This window comes from Pieris brassicae, chromosome 10 (genome assembly GCF_905147105.1).
Source record: "Pieris brassicae chromosome 10, ilPieBrab1.1, whole genome shotgun sequence".
Classification (NCBI taxonomy): Eukaryota; Metazoa; Arthropoda; class Insecta; order Lepidoptera; family Pieridae; genus Pieris; species Pieris brassicae.
Window position 1 is genome coordinate 7,975,290 of NC_059674.1, and position 26,980 is coordinate 8,002,269.

Below are 26,980 nucleotides of genomic sequence, written 5' to 3' on the forward strand. Positions count from 1 at the left end.
TCATTTTTTACAAAGAGAGCTTATATGTGATATCATGAAACTCGAAGGACATCTAACTATACAAAATTAAGTAAAAACAGAATTATAAAACAGCCTAGAGGCTATTATACGTTTCAAAAAATATCTTTTTTCGAGTACCGAAATTTTCTAAGCACGCGACTTTTTCACTGACCTCTTGGATTTGCTGACTTCTTTGTCTTTAAAATAAATAGTTATTTTGCAAATATCATATAAGAAAATGCTTGTGTGCACTTGCAGGACAGTCAATTTTGCAGTATTTCTCATTTTGTATTTTATTATAACTCAAAAAACTGATTACCAATATTGAATGAGATTATTCTTCTCATAAGGGTATTTTAAGAAGCGGTTCACTGTAGGTTTATAGAATCAGCAATATTTCGAGATCAGTGAATCTACGAATGAACACAGAACATCGATTCTAGCATTTTCTAAAAAAAAAACACTAGTATTTAAGAAAATAAACACATTGAGATACGATACGAACATTTAGTAATTTCAGGATCTTGAATACGTATGGACAGACATAGAACATCATCCGTCATCAACTATGATCGTTGAAATAATAGATTTTTCATATTTCTATCATATATTGCTCTTTTATGTCAAAGACACACAGGTATTGAAACGTGACAAATCGTATGGATATTATTAAAGAATGTTTATTATTCGCATTGTTTCGTGTTTAGTGTTTAGTGGTTTCATGTGTATTCAAAACCATGAAATATAAAAATTATAATCTCTACGAGATTATATTTGGTGTTATCTTTCACTCGGTTAGGACTCGAAGGACTCAAACGAATAGTTTGGCACGTTGTGTATTAAAAATTATACATTCACTACATTATGCATACTTTATGCATAATTTAAACAATACTTTGGTAATAAAATATAAAGGTGTTGTGGGGGTTTTGAACTAGTGAAGTGTGAACTAAAAATGATTTTATTAAAAGGCGTCTTAAAATTCTCACCGATAATTACAACTGCGTTTTTCGATAAATGCATTGTGACCATCCCCAGAACTCGGGCATTGATTTATAGAATAAAGAGAAAGCTTTTTCATCCTCGAAGAACAAGTCAATTGTATGAATGTATAATTTCCAACAGAACCCAAAGGAGAGTGCGTAAGACATTAAGTACTATCGCCAGTCTACATTATATTACAAGGATTACAATATATTTGGTGTTCTTTGGGACTTAAAATTATCTTAACACTGGACCAACACAATAAAGCAACGTAAACAAACACACAAATTTCATAGCCTATCTAGACGATAAAATCCATATTTGTATATATATACTTTATATTGAAATTTACCTATCTAACACGTTATATACTTCGATTCTTAACTACCGTAAAGTAAGCCTTATTTATCGTACCTCGAGGGAAGAGACAGCGTAAGAAAGGCAACGTCAGTGGACAAAGCCACGACTCAGCACTAGTCTAGCTTACATACGGATATACAACTCTATGCTACCGGAAAGCGATTATAGGCAAATGTACGCTAATTGTATATGTAGTTATAGCTAAATTTGTCTATCTAACTGATATATCTGCTTTATATAACTGCCTTGACGCGATTGAGGAGCAACCACGACGGATATCCTTTCATCATCAATACACCCCGGTCACATTAGGACCTGCTTCAAATTGCTGCCAATCAATCTACAGCACACTCTTTTGTAGACATGTGTAGACCTGATGCTATCTTTTAAAGAAAGCAGTATTTTAAGCAACTCCCAAAGACCCGTTTGGTGACATAAAATCGTCATCATAATGCTCCGTTTCACGTCAAAATAATGCCACGTCATAGATTGACGATGAAATTGACTTAACGATTCGTTACTTAACTCACGTACTTATGTTAATAATCTTAATATAAATCTCTAGCGATATGTCTCACAAGATTCGACTACATGCGTAAGGTTCCACGTACATTAATTTACAATTATTGGAAATCACGTTTATCTGGGCTAGTCCAGACTTTATCTGAGAGCATTGGTTGTCATTGTCATTATCATTGTAGTGGAGCGAGTCAATTGTCTTATCGCGGTACTTGTCGTAAGTCAATTTGCTATAATTGCAAATTATTTGCACGTTGATAAAAATTAACATCAATAGAAACAAATCTACATAAATCAACACCGACAATATAATATATAAAATACATTTTTTTTTACAAAATATCGTAGACAGAGAGTGTCTCGTTAAAAAGTTTCAAAAAAGATGTTATCACGTAGATGTCGCTACGCTAGACTTGGCGTATGATCGGCAGAGTTTTACATGCGCAGGAAGAGTTCGTGATGGGTTCACGAAGGAATTTACGCGAATAAAAGAAGCATGTTCTTGCTATCGTCTGTATAATCCTGTATTTTTACGTTTTCATAAAGATTCTGCATTAAATGGGGTAATATGAGCAAAGAAACATTTAGTGTACAGAAAAGAGAATTGTTGGGTTTGATCTCCAACTCTACCGCCATTCGCCAGCCTCGCGAAATAAACGAAGACGCATACATGAAAAACAGAGCAAAAAGTTTTAAGTCGAAATACCATCGACCACTCAACCTACAGTAAATGATTATATACCTTATATCCTATAATAAATATATATCTTTCTTATAAATAATCTATTTTCTCTACACTTTTTTTCTATTTCGTCATGTTTGTAGTTCCATGTGTCCTTTATATTAAATACACAACCTTTTTTTATTATATAAGTTGAATTGTTATGAATTTGGCAATATTGACGTCCAGAGAAAAATCTATATTATTATTACTGGACGCTTTTGTGGAGTATCTGCTATTTGTAATCTGATCTAATGACAGCGACGTACTTTTGCAAAGTTCAGATATAGTTTGTTTGTGAACTGATCGTCAGCAGAGGTGAGGAGAGAGGAGGCCACACTAGCGTCCAGTCGTATAGATTCTATTCAATAATATTACTTTCCTATCTCCGACCAGATATAAAATCTTAAAAAACTTTCTCACTCTCGCGTACCATCTAGTTCTATTAAACATTTTTCCAAAAATCTACATTTTCCACTAATCTTAATATACTTGTGCACGGTGGTTCGGTATCTTTATTATAAACCAGCAAAATTTTCTCGTCGCAACCATTTTGGCCCGCGTGGTACTGTTAACCTACCTTACAATACGCTTACATTAAATAACTATATATTCTCTAAAAAGTATTCATCTTTTATCATAAATGCATTTCCATGCGATCATAAGCGGTTATACAAATAATTTGCTCGAGTGACTCACATTATTCATATATTCATTCGACGAAGCGAAGCCGCCCTCCGCCGCAACCCACTGCTTCAGGACTACATTCTTCAACTTAAACGGAACGCGTTTATAAATTCCCAAAATAAAACCGGCTTTTGGAAATTTATAGATTCAAACAAATAGTAAGTCGTTCCCAAAGCGTCAACAAGCACAATGAATCGTAAGAAATATATACCTACTTAAGTAGTACTTAGCAATAAGATAGCGTTTGACGTGACGGTAAGGTCTCAATTTAGTTTCCACTTTAGAGGGACAAAGCTCCGATTAAGTTGACACCTTAGCTTTCCTTAAATGTAAAGCAAATCTCTTTCTGGAAATAACTTGAAGAAAGAAAGAAATGAAATCGCTAGTATCGGGGCGATGGCCAAATATCATCGACGTGGTGCCGCTTTGGGAGTGAAGTAGAAGTGAGGTGAGGGAGTGAGCTAGAGCCACTCCTTGAGCTGGCAGCAACAAGGGTCAGGCGGCGGGGGCGCGCGGTGTCCTCACACCAACAAACTCGGGGCTAACCACTCCTCCTCAGCGATCTGAAATTTAATGTTTTGTTTTTAGACTAAAGCTTAGGCAACATACAGCAGCGGCCATATGGGTCTACTCACCGGCTGTACTTGGAAGTGCTGCACGGGATAGTGCAGCAGCTGCGGCGGCTGAGACATGGCGGCCACTCCACCCACTCCCCCGACTCCGCCCCCTAGTGCCCAGGGGAGCTGCACGCCCCCCATGCTAGAAGGAGGCACACTGTGTCTCTTTAGAACACCTTCGATTTTATAGTGGATTTAATATTTTTTAAAGTTTGACGCTTGCAACGTCTAAGCGGCATTTACTTATTAGAAATATTAACATTAAACAATTAAAAATAATTCATTCTGCATAAAATTGTCGTACTAAAATTGAATTGTCTAACAAATATTATAAATTACGCAGAGATGCATAAACCCCAGATTAACCCAAAGGAAGGAATTTCTTCGTATGTTTATAACACTCACCCCATGTACTGCTGCTGGTACCCCGCAAACTGTCCATAAGAGTACCCCTGCACGCCTTGCATCCCTTGCAGGAAGCCCCCGAGTTGTTGCGGGTAAGTGTTGTACCAGTACGACGGCACGCCCCCAGGGTATGCACCGAATGGACTGTACGCTGTACCGCTCAGCTGGAATAGGAGTATAAAGGCATTTGCACATAAACGCGGATTATAAAATAAGACACTGTTCCATGGGTACTTTGAGATTGGTTTATCAATAAGGTAAAAATTTTTGTAAGCCCAAAAGACACGTGATTGTCGTGTCGTCACGTACGAGGCGAGAGGACTAATTATAACAACTACCTGGCCCTGTGGCTGTGCGTTGTTGGGATCGCCAGACTCCTTTCCCCAAGAGCATTTAACTGGCTGTCCATTGATGTCTGTGTTATGAACTGCCACTATAGCATGGGTCGCACTCTCCTTCGTCGAGAATCTGAAATATTACATCTTTGCGATGAATTTTGTGGCTAAGTAGCTAAGTCGTCATGTTATTAAGTCCAAACAATGATAGGAAATGTTATTTAATAGTTACTCGTGGTATAAAATGTACAGGATAATACAATAATATTGTCTGTTTAACTTAGTAGTAATCAATAAAACTTCTTTAGCGGTAATAAGGGCTAATTTATTAAAACATTTATATAACATTTCGAAAGCTTTCTGTGGTGGTACTTTAAAAGTAATAACTTAACCTAGTCAATATTAGACAAAAGTAAATAACCAATCTTGATAAGTAAGTTCTTAAGGAGATAGGCATTTCCCCAGTCTCGGCAGGCAAAGCTGCAAAACATCTGAAGTATTCAAATCTTTAACTGATGCTGGTGCAAATATTACAAACCTAATAAACGCGTATCCCTTATCTTTGAAGACTCTTATCTCCTGTATGGTGCCGAAGGGCTGGAACGTTTTCTGGATCAGTTCCTCCGAAAGCCCGGTGGTGAGACCGCCGCAATAGACCGTGCAATTTGTTGGAGAGCTCTGGTTGTACACCTCGTCGAATGTTAGCGGTTTCGAGTTCACTGAAGTATTTCAATATTGAAGATTAGGGCGATTTAATTCATTAAATAGCTTCATGTAGAAGACTAAATATAAGTGAAACTGGCGCTACATGATGATAGTAATAATAAGAATAAACCTATGTTGTAGTGAAATATAACAATTGTTGTTGAAAAGGTCGCATAAAATCTTTCTAAAGTACACGAAATCCACGGGAGCGAGGCTGCAGGCTCAGTACGGTTCAAAGATACTTTATTTCTCAAAGAATTGCATTCACTTAGCGAGTAAATTTAAATGTAAGGTAGGTTGTGTACATAAGCTATATAAAATAAAAATATTCGTTGTTAAATACTTTAATATAAACTATGCAACTTCGTGTAAAAATGATTCGCTAAAGTAAAAAAAAAAACAAAAATAAGATTAGGTACAATTTATGACACTAATACATCTAAGAAGTTTAGCTACTATCAAGAATCCGCGTGGTCCCAGGTTATATTTTCTTGTAAACCTGTAAAACACGTTTAAGTAAAGACATTGTCATGTCCTTAATCATTAATGACATAAATAGGGGTTTACAGCAAGGTAGACTGTATTTAGCGGGTTTTGTAACGAACCGGATGTTAACAGGAAGATATTAGGCGCGCACCGGATATTGCGATCAACTGTATAGAGCTCTTACAACCTTGACGTAACGAATTATATAAGAGGTGAAAATGTAGCTAATTATGTCGTATGTGTAGACTTTTATATATTTTCACCTTGTAACATTTTTTTTGTATAAATTTGGCGCGTGGTGGACCTGAAACGGGTTTTAGGAAATAGCGTTGTAGAAGTATTCTCGTAAAACCAGTTTTTAGTTTTCAAAAACTATAAATAGTTTAAATTTATAACTCAATTGGAGATACGCAAAACTTATTACCGACTTAACTAAACATAATTAATTTCACACTACAGAAATATGGCTTGAGAAATCTCCGCGTTACAGAAGGGAAATAGCACGTCATAAGGGGGGACTACTGTTCTATAACACAGCTGCTAATATGTATTTGCAGCATGAATATCACACAACGTTGTATCAACTCTATCTCCATATTGAGATAATATTTCAAAATTGCTTGAACGAGGCAGAGGCATTTAATTACACTGAAGCTTATCTTGAGACTCGACATGGAAACTTTGATTCAGACGTTCGCCTATTTAGTCTACTTGAGTAGACGATAGCGTTTCAATATCCACTTGCGAGTTGCATTCAGAGTTGTATGTAGTGTGTATTAAGTAATAGTGTAAAAGATTATTTTCTGCTTTGGAGCGGTATTGGCTTAGTGGCTTGAGCAAGTGATTCTGATGCAAATAATGTCAGGCCACAGCGCTCGTACGGTGAGGAAACCATAAATGAAACACCGATATGAAGTGGTCTTATATAGTAATATTGTCAATTGTGTAATAATAAGCGAAATAAGATTCCTAAAATAACATATCTAGGCTCAGCACGAGATGGGAAGTAATTAATTAAATGGCAATAGAACCCTGTCAGTCACGTTATACCATACTAGGGTTGCCTAGTAAATAGGAAGTTCGATTTAATGTATTTGAGATGGAAATACATTTTCATACACAAATTCAAACCAAGTCTCAGTTAAGATTACTTTAAAATATTTTTTTAGATAAAAGCATTTTTGTGTTTGAAATTACGCACAACACAATTCATAAATAAAAAAAACTGCATCACACACACATTCTTCATACGTACTTCAAGTCCACACTGTCAAGATGGCCACGATAAAAGAGATTATGTATTAGAAACCTAATTAGGACTAAATAAAACCTCCTTTTAGCCTAAATATTTGTAAAATCTCTTTAATAGAGATCTGTTTCAAAGGATGTTTGTGTGTCACGACACGCCAGCCCTAACAGCCCGCCAGAATTACCATATTAATAATTCACAAAGATAGATTAAAGAGAATCGTCAATGCTCTGTTCCTTTGAGTTTAGCCTAATTTAGGATTCTTAGTCATGTCATCACGAGTTATCGCCTTATTTACAGTATGAGAGAGAGTCAACTCTAGGTGACTCGTTTTTCTTCAGTGAAAACACTGATAGGTCCTGAATCCTGATTTATGTCTCGTCATTTTAAACTTATCATCTCTTTCCAATGTATGTACTTGATGATTTAATTAGTTGATTTATACGTAGATAAGTATTAAATGAGTGCATTAGTATTATTCGTTAACTCACATTCGTTCTTTGGCGCTGGCGGTTTTCTGGTCGCCCAGTTCGTCCGGATTGATCGCGAACCTAGCCACTGGCCATTCATAGCTGTTATGGCCGACTCCGCTTCCTGTAATACAAGTATTAATTGCTGAGATGTATTCATTTTGTACTATTATAAACCAAATGTGTGTGCATTACGTCCCATGGAAAGTTAAGAGATTCACATGGTTTTAATCACTTAAAGAGAGAGTAATAAAAGATTGTATTAAATAAAACTTCTGCAAATTAAAATAAACGCATATTAAATACATATCGATGTTTCTACTTTTCTGCTCTTCTGTAAATCATAGTCACCGACTTTCTATATATAAAGGTATCTAAAAGCGTATGCAAAAGAAAAAGAACAAAGACTAAACTGTGTGGAAGTAAGTCTTTAATAAGGAAAATGTCGAATTTATTTACACAATGCAATACACGTTAATTAATAAATAATAATAATCTTTCGGAAGTATTGTTAATTTTATACTATATCGATTAGACCTTTTTTCTTCTTCGACAGAACTTCAATTCCAATAATATTTTTTTTTATTTGACATCGCTATACAGAGATACGGAGAGTTGATCGTCTTCTTGCTTTATAGTTATATTAAGTTTGTAACTTAGATATTTTATAACTCGTCCTCTAAATAACTGTTTAATATTCCCTTTTTATAGAACAGGGGCAAACGGACAGAAGGTTCACCTGATGTTAATCGATACCAACGCATGTGGGCACTCACATTACCAGAAGGCTCTGTGATGCCGGCCTTTTTAGTTTTGAAGGACCCTAACTAATTTACTCATTAATTTACACATACGAAATACTCACGGATTTTTTAAGAAAGGAAACGAATCCATATCCTTTAGATTTCAGCGTCTGTGGATCTCTCACCACTCTGCAGTCCCTGCAAACAGAAGTCATTTTAGAGATATGTTTTCCATAAATTAGCTCAAATATTGTAAAGATATGTTCGCAATCCGTAGGGAGTAATAAAACTAGACATCAGGACGAGATGAAACAATAAGAATAATGTACTGGATGTTTGCCAGTCGGGTGGCGCCACTGATGGCGATCGCAGACTGGCTCTCTGCTTAAATGATGTATAACATTCCTCTTAGTTATCATTTCAAATACAAACGTTTCATAATGTATTTTTTTAAATCTAATTGATAATATTTTAACGTGTTTTATACTTGTGACACAAGAAGAATATACTTATTAAATGCCTATAAATTATCCACTTATAGCCTCTCTGCTCTCTAGCTGCATGCCTGACTATGGGTGACTTGAGAAAAATATGTAAATATTTGACTATTTCTTGTCCTAGAAGACATAATTTTGATTAGGCTTTTTACCCCTTTTTACCCTTTTTTCTTTTTAGCCTTTGACGACAAATTTGGTGTTTTTTTTTGTTGAAATAGAAATTTAAAAATTACGCATTTAAATATATAAGATAGTGACATCGTAATGATTTGTATTTACTCAAAGATAAAACCGAATTATCAGAGAGTGGTATTTAAAACCGCTATCGCTAAGCTTATCAACCCGCTCTCAATGAAACACTACCCATAATACTTGCTAAAACTATATCTTGGCTGTAATACAGTTTTTTTAGTGTCTTGTATATTGCAGTTGAATTAATATCACGTCTGGGAGGGACGAGGCAAAATTATATTTGTGTATTTTTGGTAAATTAAAGCTATGTATTTGCAAGATTCCTTCCTATGCCTTCAATATCAACTCCTCTATCTATTTGTATATCAGATCTCTCTCATTTATGCGCTGCGCAATAACTAAGGTTTTCAATGATTATCAAACATACATGTTTTAAGTCGAAGTAAGAAGTAGATATGGGGAGAAATTGGCTGTGCCAAAAATCAATCTAGACCTGTTTAGGAAAAACACCTTTTGTATGGCTATTAAGGTTTACAATAATGTACCTACTAAAATAATTAACAGATTTTCTGGCTCGAGTCTTTAAAATTCGACTTGGTGTAGTACTTTTGGAAAAAAAAATATTATTAAATAAATGATTATTTGCGATATACACTGTAGTTGATATAAATTTAATAACATTTGATATGATATGTACGATACAAATAATATAAGAATTGACCAATTCATATGACTAATAATGTAAAACGTAAAACTCCTTTAAAGACAAATTTGCGCGCCATTGTGCAAAATATGCGAACTTACCACCTTTTTGTACCATATTCTTGCAATATATTTTTATTATTATCTTCACACAGTAGGTACTCAAGGCACACGAAGTCAGAGACGCAACTAGAGTAGAAGTGGATAATTATTGGCATTGGCATTTAATAAATGTATCCGTCTCGCACGACCGTAAAGCATCTCGCTCCCACTAATAGCGGAGTAAAGAGGATGATAAAATTTTATGACCCCTTCGAGTAAGTTTAGATAAGGTTCGGAATTTTGATTTTTCATTAAGAAAATGCACGCAATTTCAACTTCTACTGACATAAAAAGTGGCTTCTGACTAAATTATAGAACCATGAAGCGTGCGTTTTTCGTTTTATAACCCCATTAAAGTACAGTAAAAGTACTATAATGATAAAATAGTTAAAGAGTGTTTTGTTAGGGATAAACCATTAATTTTTATGTTTTACGGACTGTGTGATATGACTTTTACTAAGTTAGTTTTTACTTGAATTAATTTAGCGGAAATATAATTCAAATCTACAGGACCCGCAGTGTCCTCTAATGCTGGACGTGCAGGTATACCAGTAATTGTATAAGAAACCCAAAAAACACTTGCGATATTTCTCCAAAGGGTGCGAAGGCGTCCCTTAAGCTCTGCGTCTCTATCTCTGGACTCAGGTCTCCGACGAAAATGTGGTAGTGCTCTGAAACAAGATATTATTACATTAAAATATACTAGAGACGAGCAGTTTGTTTGTTTGGACTCGCTAGAACCGAATTCACGCGGGTGAAACCGCTAGGCACTGCTAGTTATATTGGTAAATGCCTTTTCTAAAGATTCTCTTACAGCGTGTAAACTATTTGTGAGGAACCAGGAGATACGATCTGATTCCGAAATATGGGTTGTCAGGGGCCAATGTTAGCAATTGTATGGGCAGTGCAATTGGTATGGTGGTCATGGAAGCCATAATTGAAAAAAATGTCCTTCTTGTGTTGTATGTTTTACTTTAATTTCCCATAGTTGAATCCAGGATCGAAACAAAACCATATTGATGCGTTGAGTGGATCAGGTGTATGTCAAGATATTGACATACATCTGATCCACTCACTTATTTGTGAGAATGCACACAATCAACTCATACTATTTACGCAAATAGCTAAAAATTCAGTACACGAAACATCTGTACATAAAACCCCGTAAAACATAATATGTAACATCTAGCATTAGTACAAGGTTATCAATAAAACTGATCGCAAAAATTGCGTGTGCCCCATGCCCCGCCGGGGGACGAGAGACTTGACACTGTAAGTGTTCTTACTCATAACAGCTCTTAATAGCAGACTGTATTGTATAGTAAGAGACACAGATATCATTTTGTGTTTTGTACGAGTGAGACGGAATATATTGCTCTGTCAATTCGCTGATGGAAACTATTGATTACTTTTAACTACGCTAGGGTTGCCACGAGCTACTTTAGATGGATCGAATCCAGCCAAGCGTGCATTCATTCTTTATATTATATTATGGTTTTATTATCAAATAATTAGCGATGATCAAGAGCAGTATTAGTGCAGTGACTCCCTAAACTAGCCTATTTTTAACAATTATAAAAATATGTATTCAGGTGAACTTTGCAAAAGTTGTTGTAAAATTGGTTCGTTTATCCAGTCACAATCTCTTCATTTGAATAGAGGGATTTTAGAAAAGATAATGTACGTTTCTTTATTTAATATGTTTGGAATATTTTTATATTATTACAAAATAAATAAAATACAAACCTTTTATGTCTACTGAATTACGACAGCGGCCTAGGCCTAGGCCTTCCTAAAACGAATTCAACTTATCTCCTTTCATAATGGTGATCTTTGAGCAAATATCTCTCCACCTCATCTCTAGTCTACCTTGGGTGCATGTGGGGTTTAGTGGGGTTCAATTGGTTGCATGCACATAGCCTTTCTCCATTTAAACAGCCTAGCTAATTTCTTTGATTTTAATTCTTATTCATGTGTTTTTTTACTAATCCTATCAGAAGCTTTTCGTTTCTTTTCTTTTTTTATTAGAGCTCAAACCTAGCATCCAGTCACGAAAGTATCGCTGACACTTTTACTTGAAACTTTATAGAAAATATGATTACAATGGTTGTTAATTTACTCAATTTTTCAAATTGTGAGGTTTTATCGGTCTCAAACCATACAAAGAGACGATCTTTGTGGAAAGGTCGTTTCACTGCAGTTATCACAATTCAGCTAACTTATGCGATGCTACGGACAAAGAACGACATTTTGAATCGATCGAAACTTATTTGTAGTTAATGTTGTCTTGATTGTATTTGAACAAAGCTGTTGCTGATGAGGACGGAGTCAGTACAGGTTAATATATATGTAATCTACCACGTAAACTTGCTTCACAAAAGAAGGTGGCAGCCCTAAGTGTCGGGGTAACTTCGCAATATAAATTGAATTGAGCCGTATGTCGGATTATAATATCCTATATCCTTGAATTCGCAATCCCATACCAATTGTACTTTATTCATGATTTACTTGAAGCTGAATTATCCGAAATAACCTCTCAACGAATTCTAAATTAAAAAATTGCTGAGCTGTCACTCTCCTCTTAATTGTATTTATAGAAAAGAGCGTACCAATTCTCAAAAAGCTGGCAACCCACCCTCGAGCTATCTGAGATTGTGATTGGCCATGGGCTTATTTAATACTTAACGTCAGATGAGGCCTTGTTCTATAAAAAAAAATCTTGCAAAATCTTTGTGTTCCTCTTAGACGCCTCTTAGCAAAATCTATTTAAATGGTTGTAAATAAATGCTGTTTCTCTTATAAATCTATTTCCCCTTTGAAAGATCACAAATTAGTGCTTTAGTTAAAACAACGCATAAGACAGCTTTAGATTTAATATTGAGTTAAGTTCCTTGTGTTATACTTTTATGAAATTTTTTAGACAAAATAATTGTTATAAAATGGTAATAAATTACGATCATGATACCAATTACTGCTAGCATTATCTGGGTGGGGTGAGGTTCACGTGGGGTAGCGATAATCATGATAGCTTTGAAAAATGTATATATTTTAATAAATGTGTTTTAAAGAACATTACTAAATGACAAAAATAAATTAACCTTTCCTGGCTTCAAATCTTAAAATTATTTTCTGTTATCGTTTGGATCGTTAAACATTCAAACTGTACGGTAGTTCAGCCATGTCAAGGAATTTTTTACAAAAATTTTACATTAATTTCGTGAAATTTATGGCGTTAATTAATTAATCATTTGAAGACCAAGGGCGATTATACACGAGGCGAGTGTGGTATTACCTGATTTTGCGTCTAACTGTGATAATACGAATAAATTAATTACATTTATCGAAAAATATAACTTTTAAAATAAATAAAAAAACTATAATAACCGATAAATATATGATATACGATACTTCGAGCTTCATTAAAATATGAAATATGATTTTAATTGGTATCGCTATGTACAGTAAAAACACAACATTATTAAATTAAATTTCATACAATACTTCTTTTGGAAAAAGATTAATTTGTTTTTTGATAATTCACTGAGAAAATTCTAAGACTTAGTAATTATAGAAGACTTGTTGAGAATGAATTCGTGGAAACGTCATATGACATCTGGCTAATATGTAATATAGAGACACGAAACTCAGCTCCGGTTTAGAGAGACCAAGTTTGCATAAGATCAACCGAATATCTTCTTTTTAACTTGAAATCTGGAATATTGAAACTTTTTCACAGCATTGTGCACAGCAACGAATTTGCTAATAGCGTTTCAAACTCATAAAAACTATTCGCTACTAAACAGCCTTAATAATTATAAAACTAGGTCACACCCGTACATAGTGTATACTATGGATTTGCATGCAACCGAGTGGGGCTTTGCTTCGTTGCGTGTTAAATACGTTGGTACTTTTTACCTGATTGCTCAGAACGTGGAGTTTTTAACCGAATTCCAAAAACTTGAAATTTATTGGTTTTTTTTGTTGAAGTTAGGCGTTGTATAGCGAAGCAACTACTCAAGAGACGGTCTTTCAGAGGATACGTATAACGTTATGATTGGTTGAACTGTGCATAGTTGTTAGCGGATCTATTAGAACATAAAGTTGTTTCTTAGTTTTGGAAGACATGGTGATAATGTAAAGACATGGTGTATGTAGTTGAGGCATATTATTCATAATTCAACACTATTATTAACATAAATATTCATATATTTAATAACAATCTTCTTTCTTTATAATTTTATTGTTAATGATTTATATAATTATAAATATTTTTTTTTTTATATAATTGTTACGTATAAATTTTTGAAGTCATGTTTTCTTAAATATTTTAAGCATACATGTTGTTTTAGAACTTATAGTAGGTACATATGTCTATTATCACTCATAAACGCTGAAATTGGATTTTCCTTTGGTCGCATTATTCAATGTTCCTTATTGTTGTTGGCTTCAGGGTCTCGTGCCTTCCACTCCATCGGTCACCACAACTTTCTCCGATTTATTAGAACGTCTGCTTGCCAAAGAAGCTCAGGGTCCTTTGGTAATACACTGGAGAAAGACTGGTAGTCACTTGTAGCAACGAAGTAGATACTGAGCAGATGTGCTTAAATAGGTGTGTCATTGTATGTACTCTCCGTAAGACCCTCATGACAAGAAACCTTTTACCTAACACGAAAAGATATTTTATGCCGTGGTCCTTGGTCCTTGGTCCTGAATCTACTGATCCGTGAAGGTAGGTTTTGTTAGAATATTTGCTGAAACACAAGTCCTCTAGAGCAATTGTGGGCTAGAAAACAAACAAAACGAAAATGTTTTGTACCGATAAATTTCCCTTGTGGAAAAATTATTGCCGGTCGACATATCACGGCTTTTTGTTGGTTGTTAAAATTAGTTTTTTCTTTCCAATTTGTACCTAAAGTTAAAACGAATATTAATATTGAAATTTAATAACAGTTTTCAACTTTGCTATGCTCTATGGATTGCACAACGACGGACATGTAACTATCCCATCAACCATGCTCCTCATAAAACTCTCACACCACCACTTGTTCACTTGTTGTTTTAATTTCCAACAAATAATACATAATACAAACAATACAAAATCTAGCTCATCCGTCTTTGAGTCTACAGTCCTTAATAATTCGACGACAATGTGCTACAACCGTAGAAGCTCTACACGTATGCTACGAGAAATATAAACAAGACTTGCCCGTGGACTACGCTTTTAACAATCATTACAACTGTCGGACAGATTATTTCAGGGTTTGTACAAACATTATGACACAATGGACTCAGACAAGAGTAAAAGGTAAACATATTCCATTATTTAAATTTTAAACGCATAACTGGTACATAAATAACTACGGAAGGGGAAATAAACTTAATAGATTAGCATAATTTATCTTTATTGGTTTGACAAAATGGATAACTTAAATATTTGGGCTTTTCCCCAAAGGCAAAAAAGGGAAATGTAATAAGGCGGGCAATGAAAATTCCCGGAAACCAACGAGTCGATAACACCAGCAAAATTTTCTTTTAATACTAGTAAGATTCACTGCTTTTCTTCTTTACACAAGATTCTGGTATTCCGATTTTGATTTCCGGCGACAATAATTCTTATAGCTTTGTGGGCACAGATGTATCCAAATTGTGCCTAATATCTCACCCCTTATAACCCGCAACCCTCAAATATATAAACAAATAGGTAATCAACATTGAAACATAACCTTGAACTCAATCACACAAATTCACATGGAAATTATTAAGTTCCAAATCAAACATGTTAGGGACAATTGTCCCGGTAAGATAGCTAAAGGCAGTTCATCATAAGTGGCAATGTAAATAAAAAGAATACTTAGGTAGGTATTTCACAGTAGCTGGAATGTAGGATTATTTGGCTGACAGTATTCACGAATAAATATAAGATTTGATGTTTTCAGATTTCTACTTTCTCGTGTAAGTTAAATATATATATACGAGTAAAACAAAACATAAAAAACATTTCAACAACAACACATTTCTGGGACAGAAGCGTCTACTTTGCTTATAATTAATTACATAAAAGGAAGGTGTTTAAGCCTCTGTCCCAATAAATATGTATATATATAAAAACAGAAAACGTATCTAGGCTCGACTATAGCCATTGCTTTAGTTTAAATTTAATAAACATAATAATAGCTAATTGCCTCAACCTTTGTGAAAAGTTAATTCAAGTGAATCGTAATTTGTAAAGATAAGATATCTTTGGAGACTTCTCCACAAGAGATACTTATCTGGGAACATTTTTTCCAACTCGGCGAAGATTGTAAAGTGAAATCTGTTTCCTGAAGTGAGTACAAAAATCTTCAAAAACGGAATCGAATTTAAACGTTCGATTTAAAGCCAAGATGCAACAAAAATTAGCATACTCCTTTTAAAGTTGGCTAAAAAGACAGAACACACTTTTCTATTCTGCAACTGAAATGAGACTGCAAAGCCTGAATGCACCTTTTACTCAAAAGTAGGTCATTTGACGTTTACTTGTGTTTTTGTACGCCGTTTACGGTTATTTTTGTGCCCTACACAAAAAACATAAAGCCACACAGAGGCATGGGCTGGGTTTAACCAGCAGCCGTTAACTTTTACAACGTTTTATAGATAGACCATTTTTGTGTTGGTATCAGCAATGTTTTATACGTGTGAATGTTAACTGAGCATTAATTGTTTTCTCTCATGAACATCTCGAGGAAACTGTAACAACAATATTGGGAGTCCCAAAAATATACGGTAGTAATCCAGTTTATTCTACTAGACATCGACAAAATCCATTTGGAAAAAGAAAGCAGAAAGGAAATCTTATAAATATTATGATAAAGGTTACATTATCAAACCGTTTAGTTATAAAGCTCTATAACAGCTAACTGTTTTTGGTAATAATAAAAAATATCGAGTCGTTTTGAAAACAAATTTTAAAGTTTTATTGCAAATGGTCCAATACTTCGAGTCACATACAGCATAGATCAGATGAATTGCTGCGTGGATTTCTTTGTTTATTTTGAAGAAAGTCAGTGACCGGCTTTCTGGGTCTATTGAAAATCGGTCTACTCCAACTACGGTCGTTTGTAGTGATTCAAACCCAGAAATACTTAGTTATACATGTGAAGGGAGGTCAGGCAAAGAGGCCACTATTATTTTTGGTTTGGATTACAAAGTTTTTACAAAAATGTAAAAAAGAATATACAGCATAATCACCATTTACTGGGTAGGGTAGGGCTTTGTATAAGATAGGATATTTCAATTACTCCCTCCTGTTGTCTCAAGAATTTCGACTTTCCTTATTGAGTTGTGGCACAAGTCATATACTTATTTGCCGCAATGTATATTTTTCTGCAGTCTTCAATATTGTAAAATGGATATTAATTACACAAATAAGTTAATTAAGGTCATTTTTGAAACAGGCTACAACGGGAACATACATTACTGCATTCTAAGTTTAAATTAGTTTATGTCAAATAACAAATCTTGTTTGAGACAGCCAAACAAATTATACCATCTCATACCAAATTTTATATAGATACATATAAGAATAATATATATATGTCGGAGTAAGTAGGATGAGACGAAAAAGAATGACGAAGACAATTGACAGAAAATGAGGGTAAGACAGTGGAAGTGGAAGGGGTACGAGGGGGAGAACGAGGCACAATAAGGAGAAAGTTCGACCTGAATTTCAACAATAACGGGACCCGGAGATATTGATTAAAATGTTTCGAGGCATTTCGTGTTGAGATCCGCGATCGAACCCGAATCGACTACAGAGTCAAACGGTATTCATAGGAACGAGTGTAAAAGATTACTTTTAATATTGATTGTCTTTAAGTTGCAAAGGTAGCGACAAATTACTTTCATTATTAACATAAAAACTGATAAGACTTTGACGTTGTTAATTAATGAGCAGTATGACATAAAATGAGAGTGGCAGCTGATACCAGCGCCATTGCTTCGACAAAATGTATTATATCATTTAAGAAGGTTACTCGGCTCTTTAAATCGCGTAAGTTTGTGTGTTAGTCCTTAAGTTTATGTTTTTGTGTCTTCTCTTAACAATGTCCATTTGTATTTTTAATGTGCTACTCGAGTTAGTAGCACATAAAAAATACTCGGAAATGGATTCGAACCCAAAACAAAACAAAAGGTTTTAGATTCGATGCTCGGAAATTATTTTTATCTAAAATTCTTTGAGATCCTTCCAATTTCATTTCACGTTGCTTCTACTCGCTACTTTTTATAGATAGATCTAGGAGCTAATACAACCGAAGAAAACTTCTAATGTATGTTAATTTTGTTAGTAATAGTGTTGATTCTGATGCATAAACTAAAGTAATATTCTGAAAATCTCATTATTGGCGATTATGTTCAAAATTATTTGATACGACCAAAATTTTATCGATTTATTTTAAAAAATATCCACAGAAACAGCGAAGACTGGTTAAGGAGAGAAGGCATATACAACTAGATTATGTTTAGGTACTTTGATAAAAATCTATTGGTAGTTACATACTTCTACTACGTTACCTAACAATAAATGGGTATTTTAAAAAAAGTCACAGACTGTTAAACAGGATATAAATAAGCTTTTAATGATATTCCTGGGAATATATATTTCAATATATAAGTCAAAATGAAGAAAAAAAACACTTGTCTTTATGTTGCCGATAAAATAAACGATCCATTGAGCCAGAGGCAATGTGATGATTGTTTTTAGAACCGCGATAAAATTCTGCAAATATGGGTTGAGACTTCGAGAAGATTTAATATTACAGTCACGCCAAGATGGATGAATGCTACTGTATCCACGGCAAATCTTTACCTAGTCCAGCCATAAGTACAAATGCATTTTTTAATGAAGTAATGTAATATTATTAAAATTTGTTCCTACATATAAAATACAACAATATTATGTTCGTAATGGCCACCGATAGCTTTTATACGGGCCTTTAATCTGTTTGGCCACTAATCTATGGATTTACGAATTGTTTCCACAGGAAATTTCGCCTCTGCTTACTCCAAAGATTTTTTTAAGAGACTCATTGTCGCCGTGTCGTTTAGAGCTGGCCATGTCCTCTAAAACTGACCATCATTTGAAGTTTAAAGGAGGATATTTCTGTGCTTTTCATCGGCGTATTCCGACAGAAGGCCTTTTTATCGATCCAATCTCTATAATTGTAAAGATTTATTTAGAGCATGAGCTTCAGGTCTTGTTATATAGTACGTAACATAGTCCTAGGAAGAATCTTTATATATCTCGATAAGATGTTTTGCTTCCTAATGGGGTTTCGACGAATTCTGATTATAACAGCATTAACAACCTTTGTAGTTCTAAAAGCACGCATTCGTCCCGATCTTTTCTGGTCTTCGACAGATGACGTGTTGTTGTATATGTTGATAGTACGATATACTAACATACGGCTGGTACTGATCATCTGCATGGACGTAGAATAGCCATGGCCTTTACTCAAAAGTCAGCGATAGGTATCAGGATAATGTATGAAGATAAATAATGATATTAGCTTATTAATCGCTTTGTCAGTAAAATGTTTATCGTGAATACACTATACAGTTTCTTAATAACGAAGTTCTTACGTATAAAAAGGGCCATTCTAAAAAAATTGCCACACAAAATCACTGAACCGTGAAAAGTTAGATAACGTTTTTCAATGGTTCCTGCTTCAGGCACATTTCTGTATATCGTGATATTTAGCAATTAAGTAAACCGCAATGGGCATTACACCATTAAAAGGAAGAAATATTATATAAATTACCCTAATTATTCTCTTGCGTAATTACAGTTACGTAAATACGCCCTAATAAAGCAAATACATATATCATCCTAACCTAATATTATTAATACAATAGTGTTAGGCTTTCACGACTTTAGAAAAATTTGTTAGGTTTTTAAAGTTCTAGATTGAAAAAACGTTGAGTAAAATAAGCGTTTAGTCATCATGAAAACATGACTTCTTCGAAGGTTTCAGTTCAATTTCTATCTGAATACCGTGCAGTTCCCGTCTGTTAAAATGAAGATAGTAGCTAAAGCTCTTTCTGTAAAGGGTAACATTCAAAATATATTTTTTGGTAAAATCTATATAAAGTACGGTATTATTAGGACAATATGAAGCAAAAAATAGTAATTACATTTGGTTTACTCTTTGATTAAAGTTGAATCTTGTTATGCAATACCCAAAGATAAGTTGCCTTTTAATAAATTTTCATGAATGTTTTTTTTGGAAGTAACGTATGTTTCGCCTGGGTTTTCAAAAAGAAACTGCGATGGGCAACGCTGAGCCTGTTTCTTTTTATTCGAACTTGATAAATTAATCTTAAAACAGTGTTAAATAGAAGTTATTAGTGTTACAATGCTCATACGTCTGGCACCAGTTCTTCGAAATATATAAATTTAGTAATACACGATACAATAATATTACGTACCATAGGTACCAGGGCGTATACCTAGTTAGATAAAATGTCCTAATTCCAGAGTAAACGTTCCAGTTAACCAATCGGTTGAGGCGTCGACGTATATCGATGACTTCCGGACTTGGCGTCTCTCCATTTCACTCATTATCATTTGCCAAATCTTTTTTGTACCACGAAGACAACTCTACTGAAATATAGTTTCGATTAGGGTTTCAGAGAAAAACTATCGTTTTTGCAACAAACCTATAATTTTTACAATTTTAAACTTCAAAGTTACAATAAAAAGTCTAAATTCGGCCTTGAATAGAAAATTAACAAAAAATTTATTCAAATTTCTTTTTGATAACAAACGTGTTCCCTTCGGGCGTTTTTACATTATTTCTACGTTAAATAAACTTTGCTTAAAGTGTAATTTTTAAATTACAACTAGGGACGTGGCCAGACCACGTCTTTGATAATTTTTGAATATTTTGAGTGAGAATGCGTTGGCTTGGTTGCAATGCTAGTTAGCCCGCGAGTGCGTAACTGACGATGATCATCTATCTCTATACTTCTCATTCAGTTGTGGAAAGACCAAGATTAAAAAGGAGGAGTGGAATCTAAAGTCCTTGAGTACTTGTGCTATTTACTCATACATCTCTATGAAACAAACGCAATTAAACGTAGAAGATTTTCCATATCGTAATCAAGTACGGTTGTTGTACAGTAAGTTGATGAGGTTTCATATTAAAAGGGCTAAAACTGGTGTTTTCCATATCAAAGAAAAAGGACAATTAAAATGCACTCGAAATTGGGGTTTCATTGTCTATCAGATTTCAAAAGGTTGTTCGAGACCAAACACGGTCAATTATTGAGTGGTTTTGTTTTAAGCGTGGACTTAAAAAAATTGTAATGTTAATAAGGTTACACAAACAACCTTTTAGGCATATTCATAATTAATTAAATTTGTGACAGACAATGACAATTAATAATAAAGTAATCTTTGACACTCGTCCCTATCGACTGCCCTTTCACTCTATAATCGATTCGGGGTGCAGCCCTCAGTTCGATTGAGCCGTTGAACCAAGCAGAAGCGTTTACAAAGTAGACTCGAATGTCGAAATTAAACGGCTGGTGGCTCTAACCTAATTTTTGTTGTCATTAACTCTGTTTTCGTTGAAATTCGTGTTTCAAGTCGTGCTTTATCGTTATTGTTCAGTTCCACCTTCCTTTCTTCACGCGTAATCCTTGAGGCCTTTCCTGCACCATTATTTAGGTGCTGCTCTCGTTCCTGTGACTCTCTTCGTCTTTAATGTCATATATAATCTAATTGAAAACTTGCATCATTTTATGAAAATGACAAACGGTTTCAAGGTTTCATTAGATACTTAAACAAGTTGTTTAATTATTTGAACAAATAAAAAGAAAACCGATCCTTATGCTAAGTATGACCAGCCAGTATTTTGGCAAAAAACCCAAATTATGAAGAGCGTTTAGTTAAAAGTGTGAAAGGCCAAACATTTGTAATAACAAATAATTGTTGCCTGTGAAAAAAGTTTGTAGATTATTATAAACTCATTTTAATCTGTCAAAACGTATCTTTTAAATGGATTTATTTAACCAAATAGGATTAACACGTATCTTTACTTAAACCTATGTTCTCCCTCAAAGCCTCACATGATTTTAAATAATGAAAAGCGTACAATGAGGGTGATATAATAAATTCACATAATTATGCGCTGACCCAGTTACTGAGATCGCTCATGTTACTATTTATGCTTGGGGGACATATTTTTGGTTACCACCACCACTGAATCAGTGGTGGTGGTATTGTTCAAATTGGTTTCGGTTTAAGATTCGATTTCGTTCTTGAATATGTTTATTTTTTTGGTTTGTATCTGTTGGTTATTGTGTGTAAAATAACAATATTTCCATTTATATTTTCTCCATTTCAGAGCTAGGACGGGCGCTGTACGAGAAATGGAATCGAGAAATTCAATGGGTTGAAGGCTCGAACTAATTTATTTATTGTACTACCCTCTGATTTTATCTAAATAACTAAAGTAACTGTTTAAATATATATATATATATATAAATTAATTATTATGTTTTATATAAAGTAAATATATACAGTTTAAATTAATATTCTAATTCTAAGTCTTCTGGCCATTTAACTAGATTTAACTTAAGGGTGAATAACACCGAGATTTTGTAGTCGTATTTGCTACGAAATAACTTGTTATTTATTTAACTTTTCTTATTTTAACCATTAAAGTAGTCAATCGTAGGCCTCGCAAACGACGAATCGCACCTGAGGTAGCAAGTTATTTGTTATACATATAATAATGTAAACAGTTTTAGGTGTTCACTAGTATTGTCAATTACTTATTAAAACTCCCTTAAACCTCTGTTTAAGTCTTGCTGTAAACGTGAATTCACATTACGAATACCTGATCGAACTCTTAAACGTATTGTTGGCACAATACTCACGGGCGTAACATCCTTCTAGTCTTTACCTTATTATTTAATTGGTATTGGAAAACATAAATGCGGCCGGGCCTCCGCAGTACTAGAGAAAGTGGTTGAAGGACATTCGTTCAAAGTTTAGTTTATTTATGAAGCTTTTGCTAGAATCGAATTCAATGGGTTGAAGGCTCGAACTAATTTATTTATTGTACTACCCTCTGATTTTATCTAAATAACTAAAGTAACTGTTTAAATATATATATATATATATAAATTAATTATTATGTTTTATATAAAGTAAATATATACAGTTTAAATTAATATTCTAATTCTAAGTCTTCTGGCCATTTAACTAGATTTAACTTAAGGGTGAATAACACCGAGATTTTGTAGTCGTATTTGCTACGAAATAACTTGTTATTTATTTAACTTTTCTTATTTTAACCATTAAAGTAGTCAATCGTAGGCCTCGCAAACGACGAATCGCACCTGAGGTAGCAAGTTATTTGTTATACATATAATAATGTAAACAGTTTTAGGTGTTCACTAGTATTGTCAATTACTTATTAAAACTCCCTTAAACCTCTGTTTAAGTCTTGCTGTAAACGTGAATTCACATTACGAATACCTGATCGAACTCTTAAACGTATTGTTGGCACAATACTCACGGGCGTAACATCCTTCTAGTCTTTACCTTATTATTTAATTGGTATTGGAAAACATAAATGCGGCCGGGCCTCCGCAGTACTAGAGAAAGTGGTTGAAGGACATTCGTTCAAAGTTTAGTTTATTTATGAATTACACACCTAATAATATGGGAATATTTTCTTTCTCTTTCAAAACGGTTATAAAATCTCACTATATTTAAGCTTAAAAGCCTTAAATATTAAACCTACTAAGCTTAGCAAAACTTCATGGAAATTGTTATGTTTTTATTCACAACACCCACTCAATTTGAAAGTGTAAGCTAATCATAACCACGCCTAAAAAATTTTAACAAAAATAACTTTCTTTACTACAAGTTAATATGTAATTAATACGCGTATATGTAATTGTGATTTGTTAGTGAGACACTGAGCAGGTACAATTAAACCGGATGTTAATAGGTAATCAAAGATTTCGTTTCTTTTCTATTTGAGGCTGCAATGGGCTTAATAGGTTTTTAAATATTACAAATTAAACACTACATGGTAAATTAAAAAAAAAATATATCCTATTTCTTGCTCAAAAGTTACAGTTAAATAAATAGTCTATAATCACATTAAATGCCATAAAGTTGGACAAAAGCCCGCTATCTCACGAAGCCATAAAGTGCCATAGACTATGAAATACAGTTAGCAAAATAACCACGACACAATTTAATATGGTGTAGGGAGGAATAAAATAATAAAAAGCTATTCACTTATCATCATAACTTACACATCCTTAACTAGCGTTGCTAAAAAGTTAGTCGGATTCTGATGATACCTAGTAGTTTATTACGTAACCAAAGTTTTGATTCATAGAGTATTATGATAAAAACTACTTCTATTAATTAACTGATCAAGTTAGTTGGTTGCGAAAATATACTTCTGCCCTCAAGTCTAAGTAGGTCAGTTTTCGCGCTTTTTTTTTTTTTTATGAAGGAGGTAAAAATGCACAGCTGCAGGCCCGCGAGCGCATGCAGTCGCTATCGCGGGGACTGTGGGGATGGTTAACTCTTATCCCTCTGCTAATCAGAGGGGAGAAACCCGACCCACTAAAATTTCCTCCTGAGCCCTCCATAAAAGGAATGTTGAATTACTGACCACTTGTAATTTCCATTCTCGGCCTAGAACGTATTTGCTACATTCTAAACCTACACAGTTTCCTTTCTATAGTTCGATGCCCACTGCATACTATAGAAATTCGACCGTGCCCTCCATGTACGGTTTAAGCACTCGCCCGGTACCGTACAACCCTACCAAAGGCCGAGAACAAATTTAAAACTTGCACTCGAACCGGGAATCGAACCCAGTACCCCTCACCACAGCAGTCACATACAAAGACCGCTAGGCTATGAGGCCCTAAGTAGGTCAGTTTTCGCGCTATTTCAACTCCCTCCAAATCATGGTAAGTCTATCTATCCCTATCCGAGCTAAGACATTTTGAATAAAAGAAGAAAAATCCGTTGGACCCGGCTCAGCATCGTCATCATCATCGGATGATGATGACGATGCTGAGCGTTAGTACCCGATGCATGGAGACCATGCCTCGGGGTGTCTCTCTTATTAAAATATGGTGAAGGGGCTGATGGCTGGCCATGCGTCATACTCGTGAACGGGTCGTACTTGAATTCATGTACGATGTGCGCGGTGATGTTAGTTATTTCGACCATGTATATACGAGAATGAATGTGCGTGTCCTATTTCACCATGCCTCCTGCTGCTGAGGATCTTTGACAATCTGAGACATTTCTTTTTATTGGCAATTTAATTATAAAATATGGCAATTAAAAATTGTGGCGGAGAGTTCTTTGCCAGTTCTTCTCTCCCGTTCTTGATTTGAGAACTGGCAGTAAATGTAAAATGTACATTGTGTTACCTATATGAATAAATGATTTTTGACTTTGACTTTAGTACAATAAATAAACATTCTGCCCGTGCGTGCAAACCATATATATCTTTCGCCCTGTTATGACAACAATATATTTACCTGCGCTATAAAAAACACATAAACTTGTTATTATATTTTTTTATGTGACAACCCTCGGCTTGTTGATTTAAGAGGTAATTTAAGGCTAACTTTAACGTATTATTGTATGGCCCTTTCTCGTTATCTTACGTTATCTGAGTAGGAAAATTTGTGTTAATTTATTCATTTTGAATTAGCATAAAAATGGTTGATATTAATATTAATACGCTATTAATGGAAAAAGCTTTAAGTACTATTAAATTTTGTGTTTTTTTCATTTGTCATTAAGTAATTGTTTGTATATGTTTTTGTATACCAGGCACCAACTCAAATCTTTAATTAGCGCCCGTGCATTTGAACCTCACGGCCTTGGGCCGTCTCTACTCCAAAGAGAATAAAATCAAAGTGAGAGGAAATACTCTTATATTTGAGCCGTTTATTATTTTTCTATTATACTAGATTGTATGTAGCTTAATCATTTTTTATAAATTAATACAAATTGCTGTAAGCGATAAGGCGTCAGGGCCAGAGCTTCAGAGACTCTCAAGGTCTGTTGCTCCAATTAGTACTAATTCTATTACTCACCAAGCTTATTAATATTCCCATGCTGGTGTTGATGATGGTGTTGTTGTGGTTGCTGCTGCATCAGCGCCGCATGCGGCAGCTGCAGCAATTTGGGCTCCAATTTGGTGGCCGCTGCGACCGGGATGGGCCCGGCGTTGGTCATTGTAGTCATCGTCGCTGCTGGCATCATAATTGTTGACATGGCTAGCATTTTGACCTCACCACCCTAATTCTTACAACCTCATTTTTCTCTACACTAGTCTCCTTCTAGGTTAACTCTCCCGGAGAGTTATTATCAAATAATTATCACGTTTTGTTAAAAATAAAGGTTAACTAATCTAACTGCGTCTGTCGTTTGAATTTATTAGATTTCAAAGTAATAATTCTGTGGCTGCACTTTCGTTATTAGAACTTTATTTCGTAATGTTAAAAGCAGTGTTATTTTTGGACATCTTCATATTAATGAACTATTTAACAATTTCACCTTTTAGAACGGTTTATGTACTTTTCTAATAAAGTAAAGGTACTTATAGGTGTAAAGAAGCAATTTTTCAAAGCTAAGCGTGCTAAGTCGTGCCAAAATTGAATGTGCGCTAAAAATGATATTTCGTAAGAAAATACTTTATATGCTAATGTTAAATTATGCAGGTGATTACTGCTTATTGAGGTGAAGAGAATTATTATGAGCTATTTATTTTTACTCTTTAGTCAGTGCTGAAAAATGACTTCCCTCCTAGTCTTTCCATTTACATTGGTTTAATTTGATCATTAATAATTTGTTTACGTATTGCGACTTAATGAAATGTTTTTTCAGTAATGGATATTTGTATCATATTTTAGTTCAGTTACCTTTGGTCGTCTCATTTACAGAATACGGTACCAGAACCATATAAAATGTCTACAAAACCACTCACCTATATTTATTTTAGATAAATTCGAAATCGATTCAATACAATACAGTATGTTAGTAAATAATATTAATAGTTAAAGGTTATGTGAAATTATGTACGTATAAAGCTCTAAGTGACTTAGAAACCCACTTAGCCTGAAGTAAAAGCCTGCTGCGATAACATTAAGGGCAAATATACACACG

General features: G+C 34.3%; 1 protein-coding gene across 2 annotated transcripts; it reads right to left on the reverse strand.

Annotated features, from left to right (window-relative positions):
- Window positions 1–927: 927 nt before the first annotated feature.
- On the reverse strand, window positions 928–26,242 carry LOC123715140 (nucleolysin TIA-1). Of its 2 annotated transcripts, none has more exons than XM_045669998.1 (9): window positions 25,909–26,242; window positions 10,358–10,445; window positions 8,404–8,479; window positions 7,560–7,662; window positions 5,167–5,347; window positions 4,632–4,761; window positions 4,294–4,457; window positions 3,907–4,030; window positions 928–3,834 (listed from the first exon to the last, which is right to left on the reverse strand). In XM_045669998.1, the coding sequence occupies exons 1-9, from the start codon at window positions 26,096–26,098 to the stop codon at window positions 3,793–3,795; spliced, it is 1,098 nt and encodes a 365-aa protein (XP_045525954.1). In that variant the 5' UTR covers window positions 26,099–26,242; the 3' UTR covers window positions 928–3,792. The 2 variants fall into 2 exon arrangements, with proteins under 2 accessions (XP_045525954.1, XP_045525953.1); XM_045669997.1 differs by having other exon boundaries at window positions 3,907–4,045.
- Between the last annotated feature and the right edge of the window lie 738 nt (window positions 26,243–26,980).

Coding starts and splice junctions, on each gene's coding strand:
- LOC123715140 (XM_045669997.1), bottom strand. CDS start 26,098: ATGCTAGCCATGTCAACAATTATGATGCCAGCAGCGACGATGACTACA. Junction 5,348..7,559: donor GCCAGCGCCAAAGAACGAAT/GTGAGTTAACGA, acceptor GAAATACTTCAG/TGAACTCGAAACCGCTAACA. Junction 3,835..3,906: donor AGCACTTCCAAGTACAGCCG/GTGAGTAGACCC, acceptor ATTAAATTTCAG/ATCGCTGAGGAGGAGTGGTT.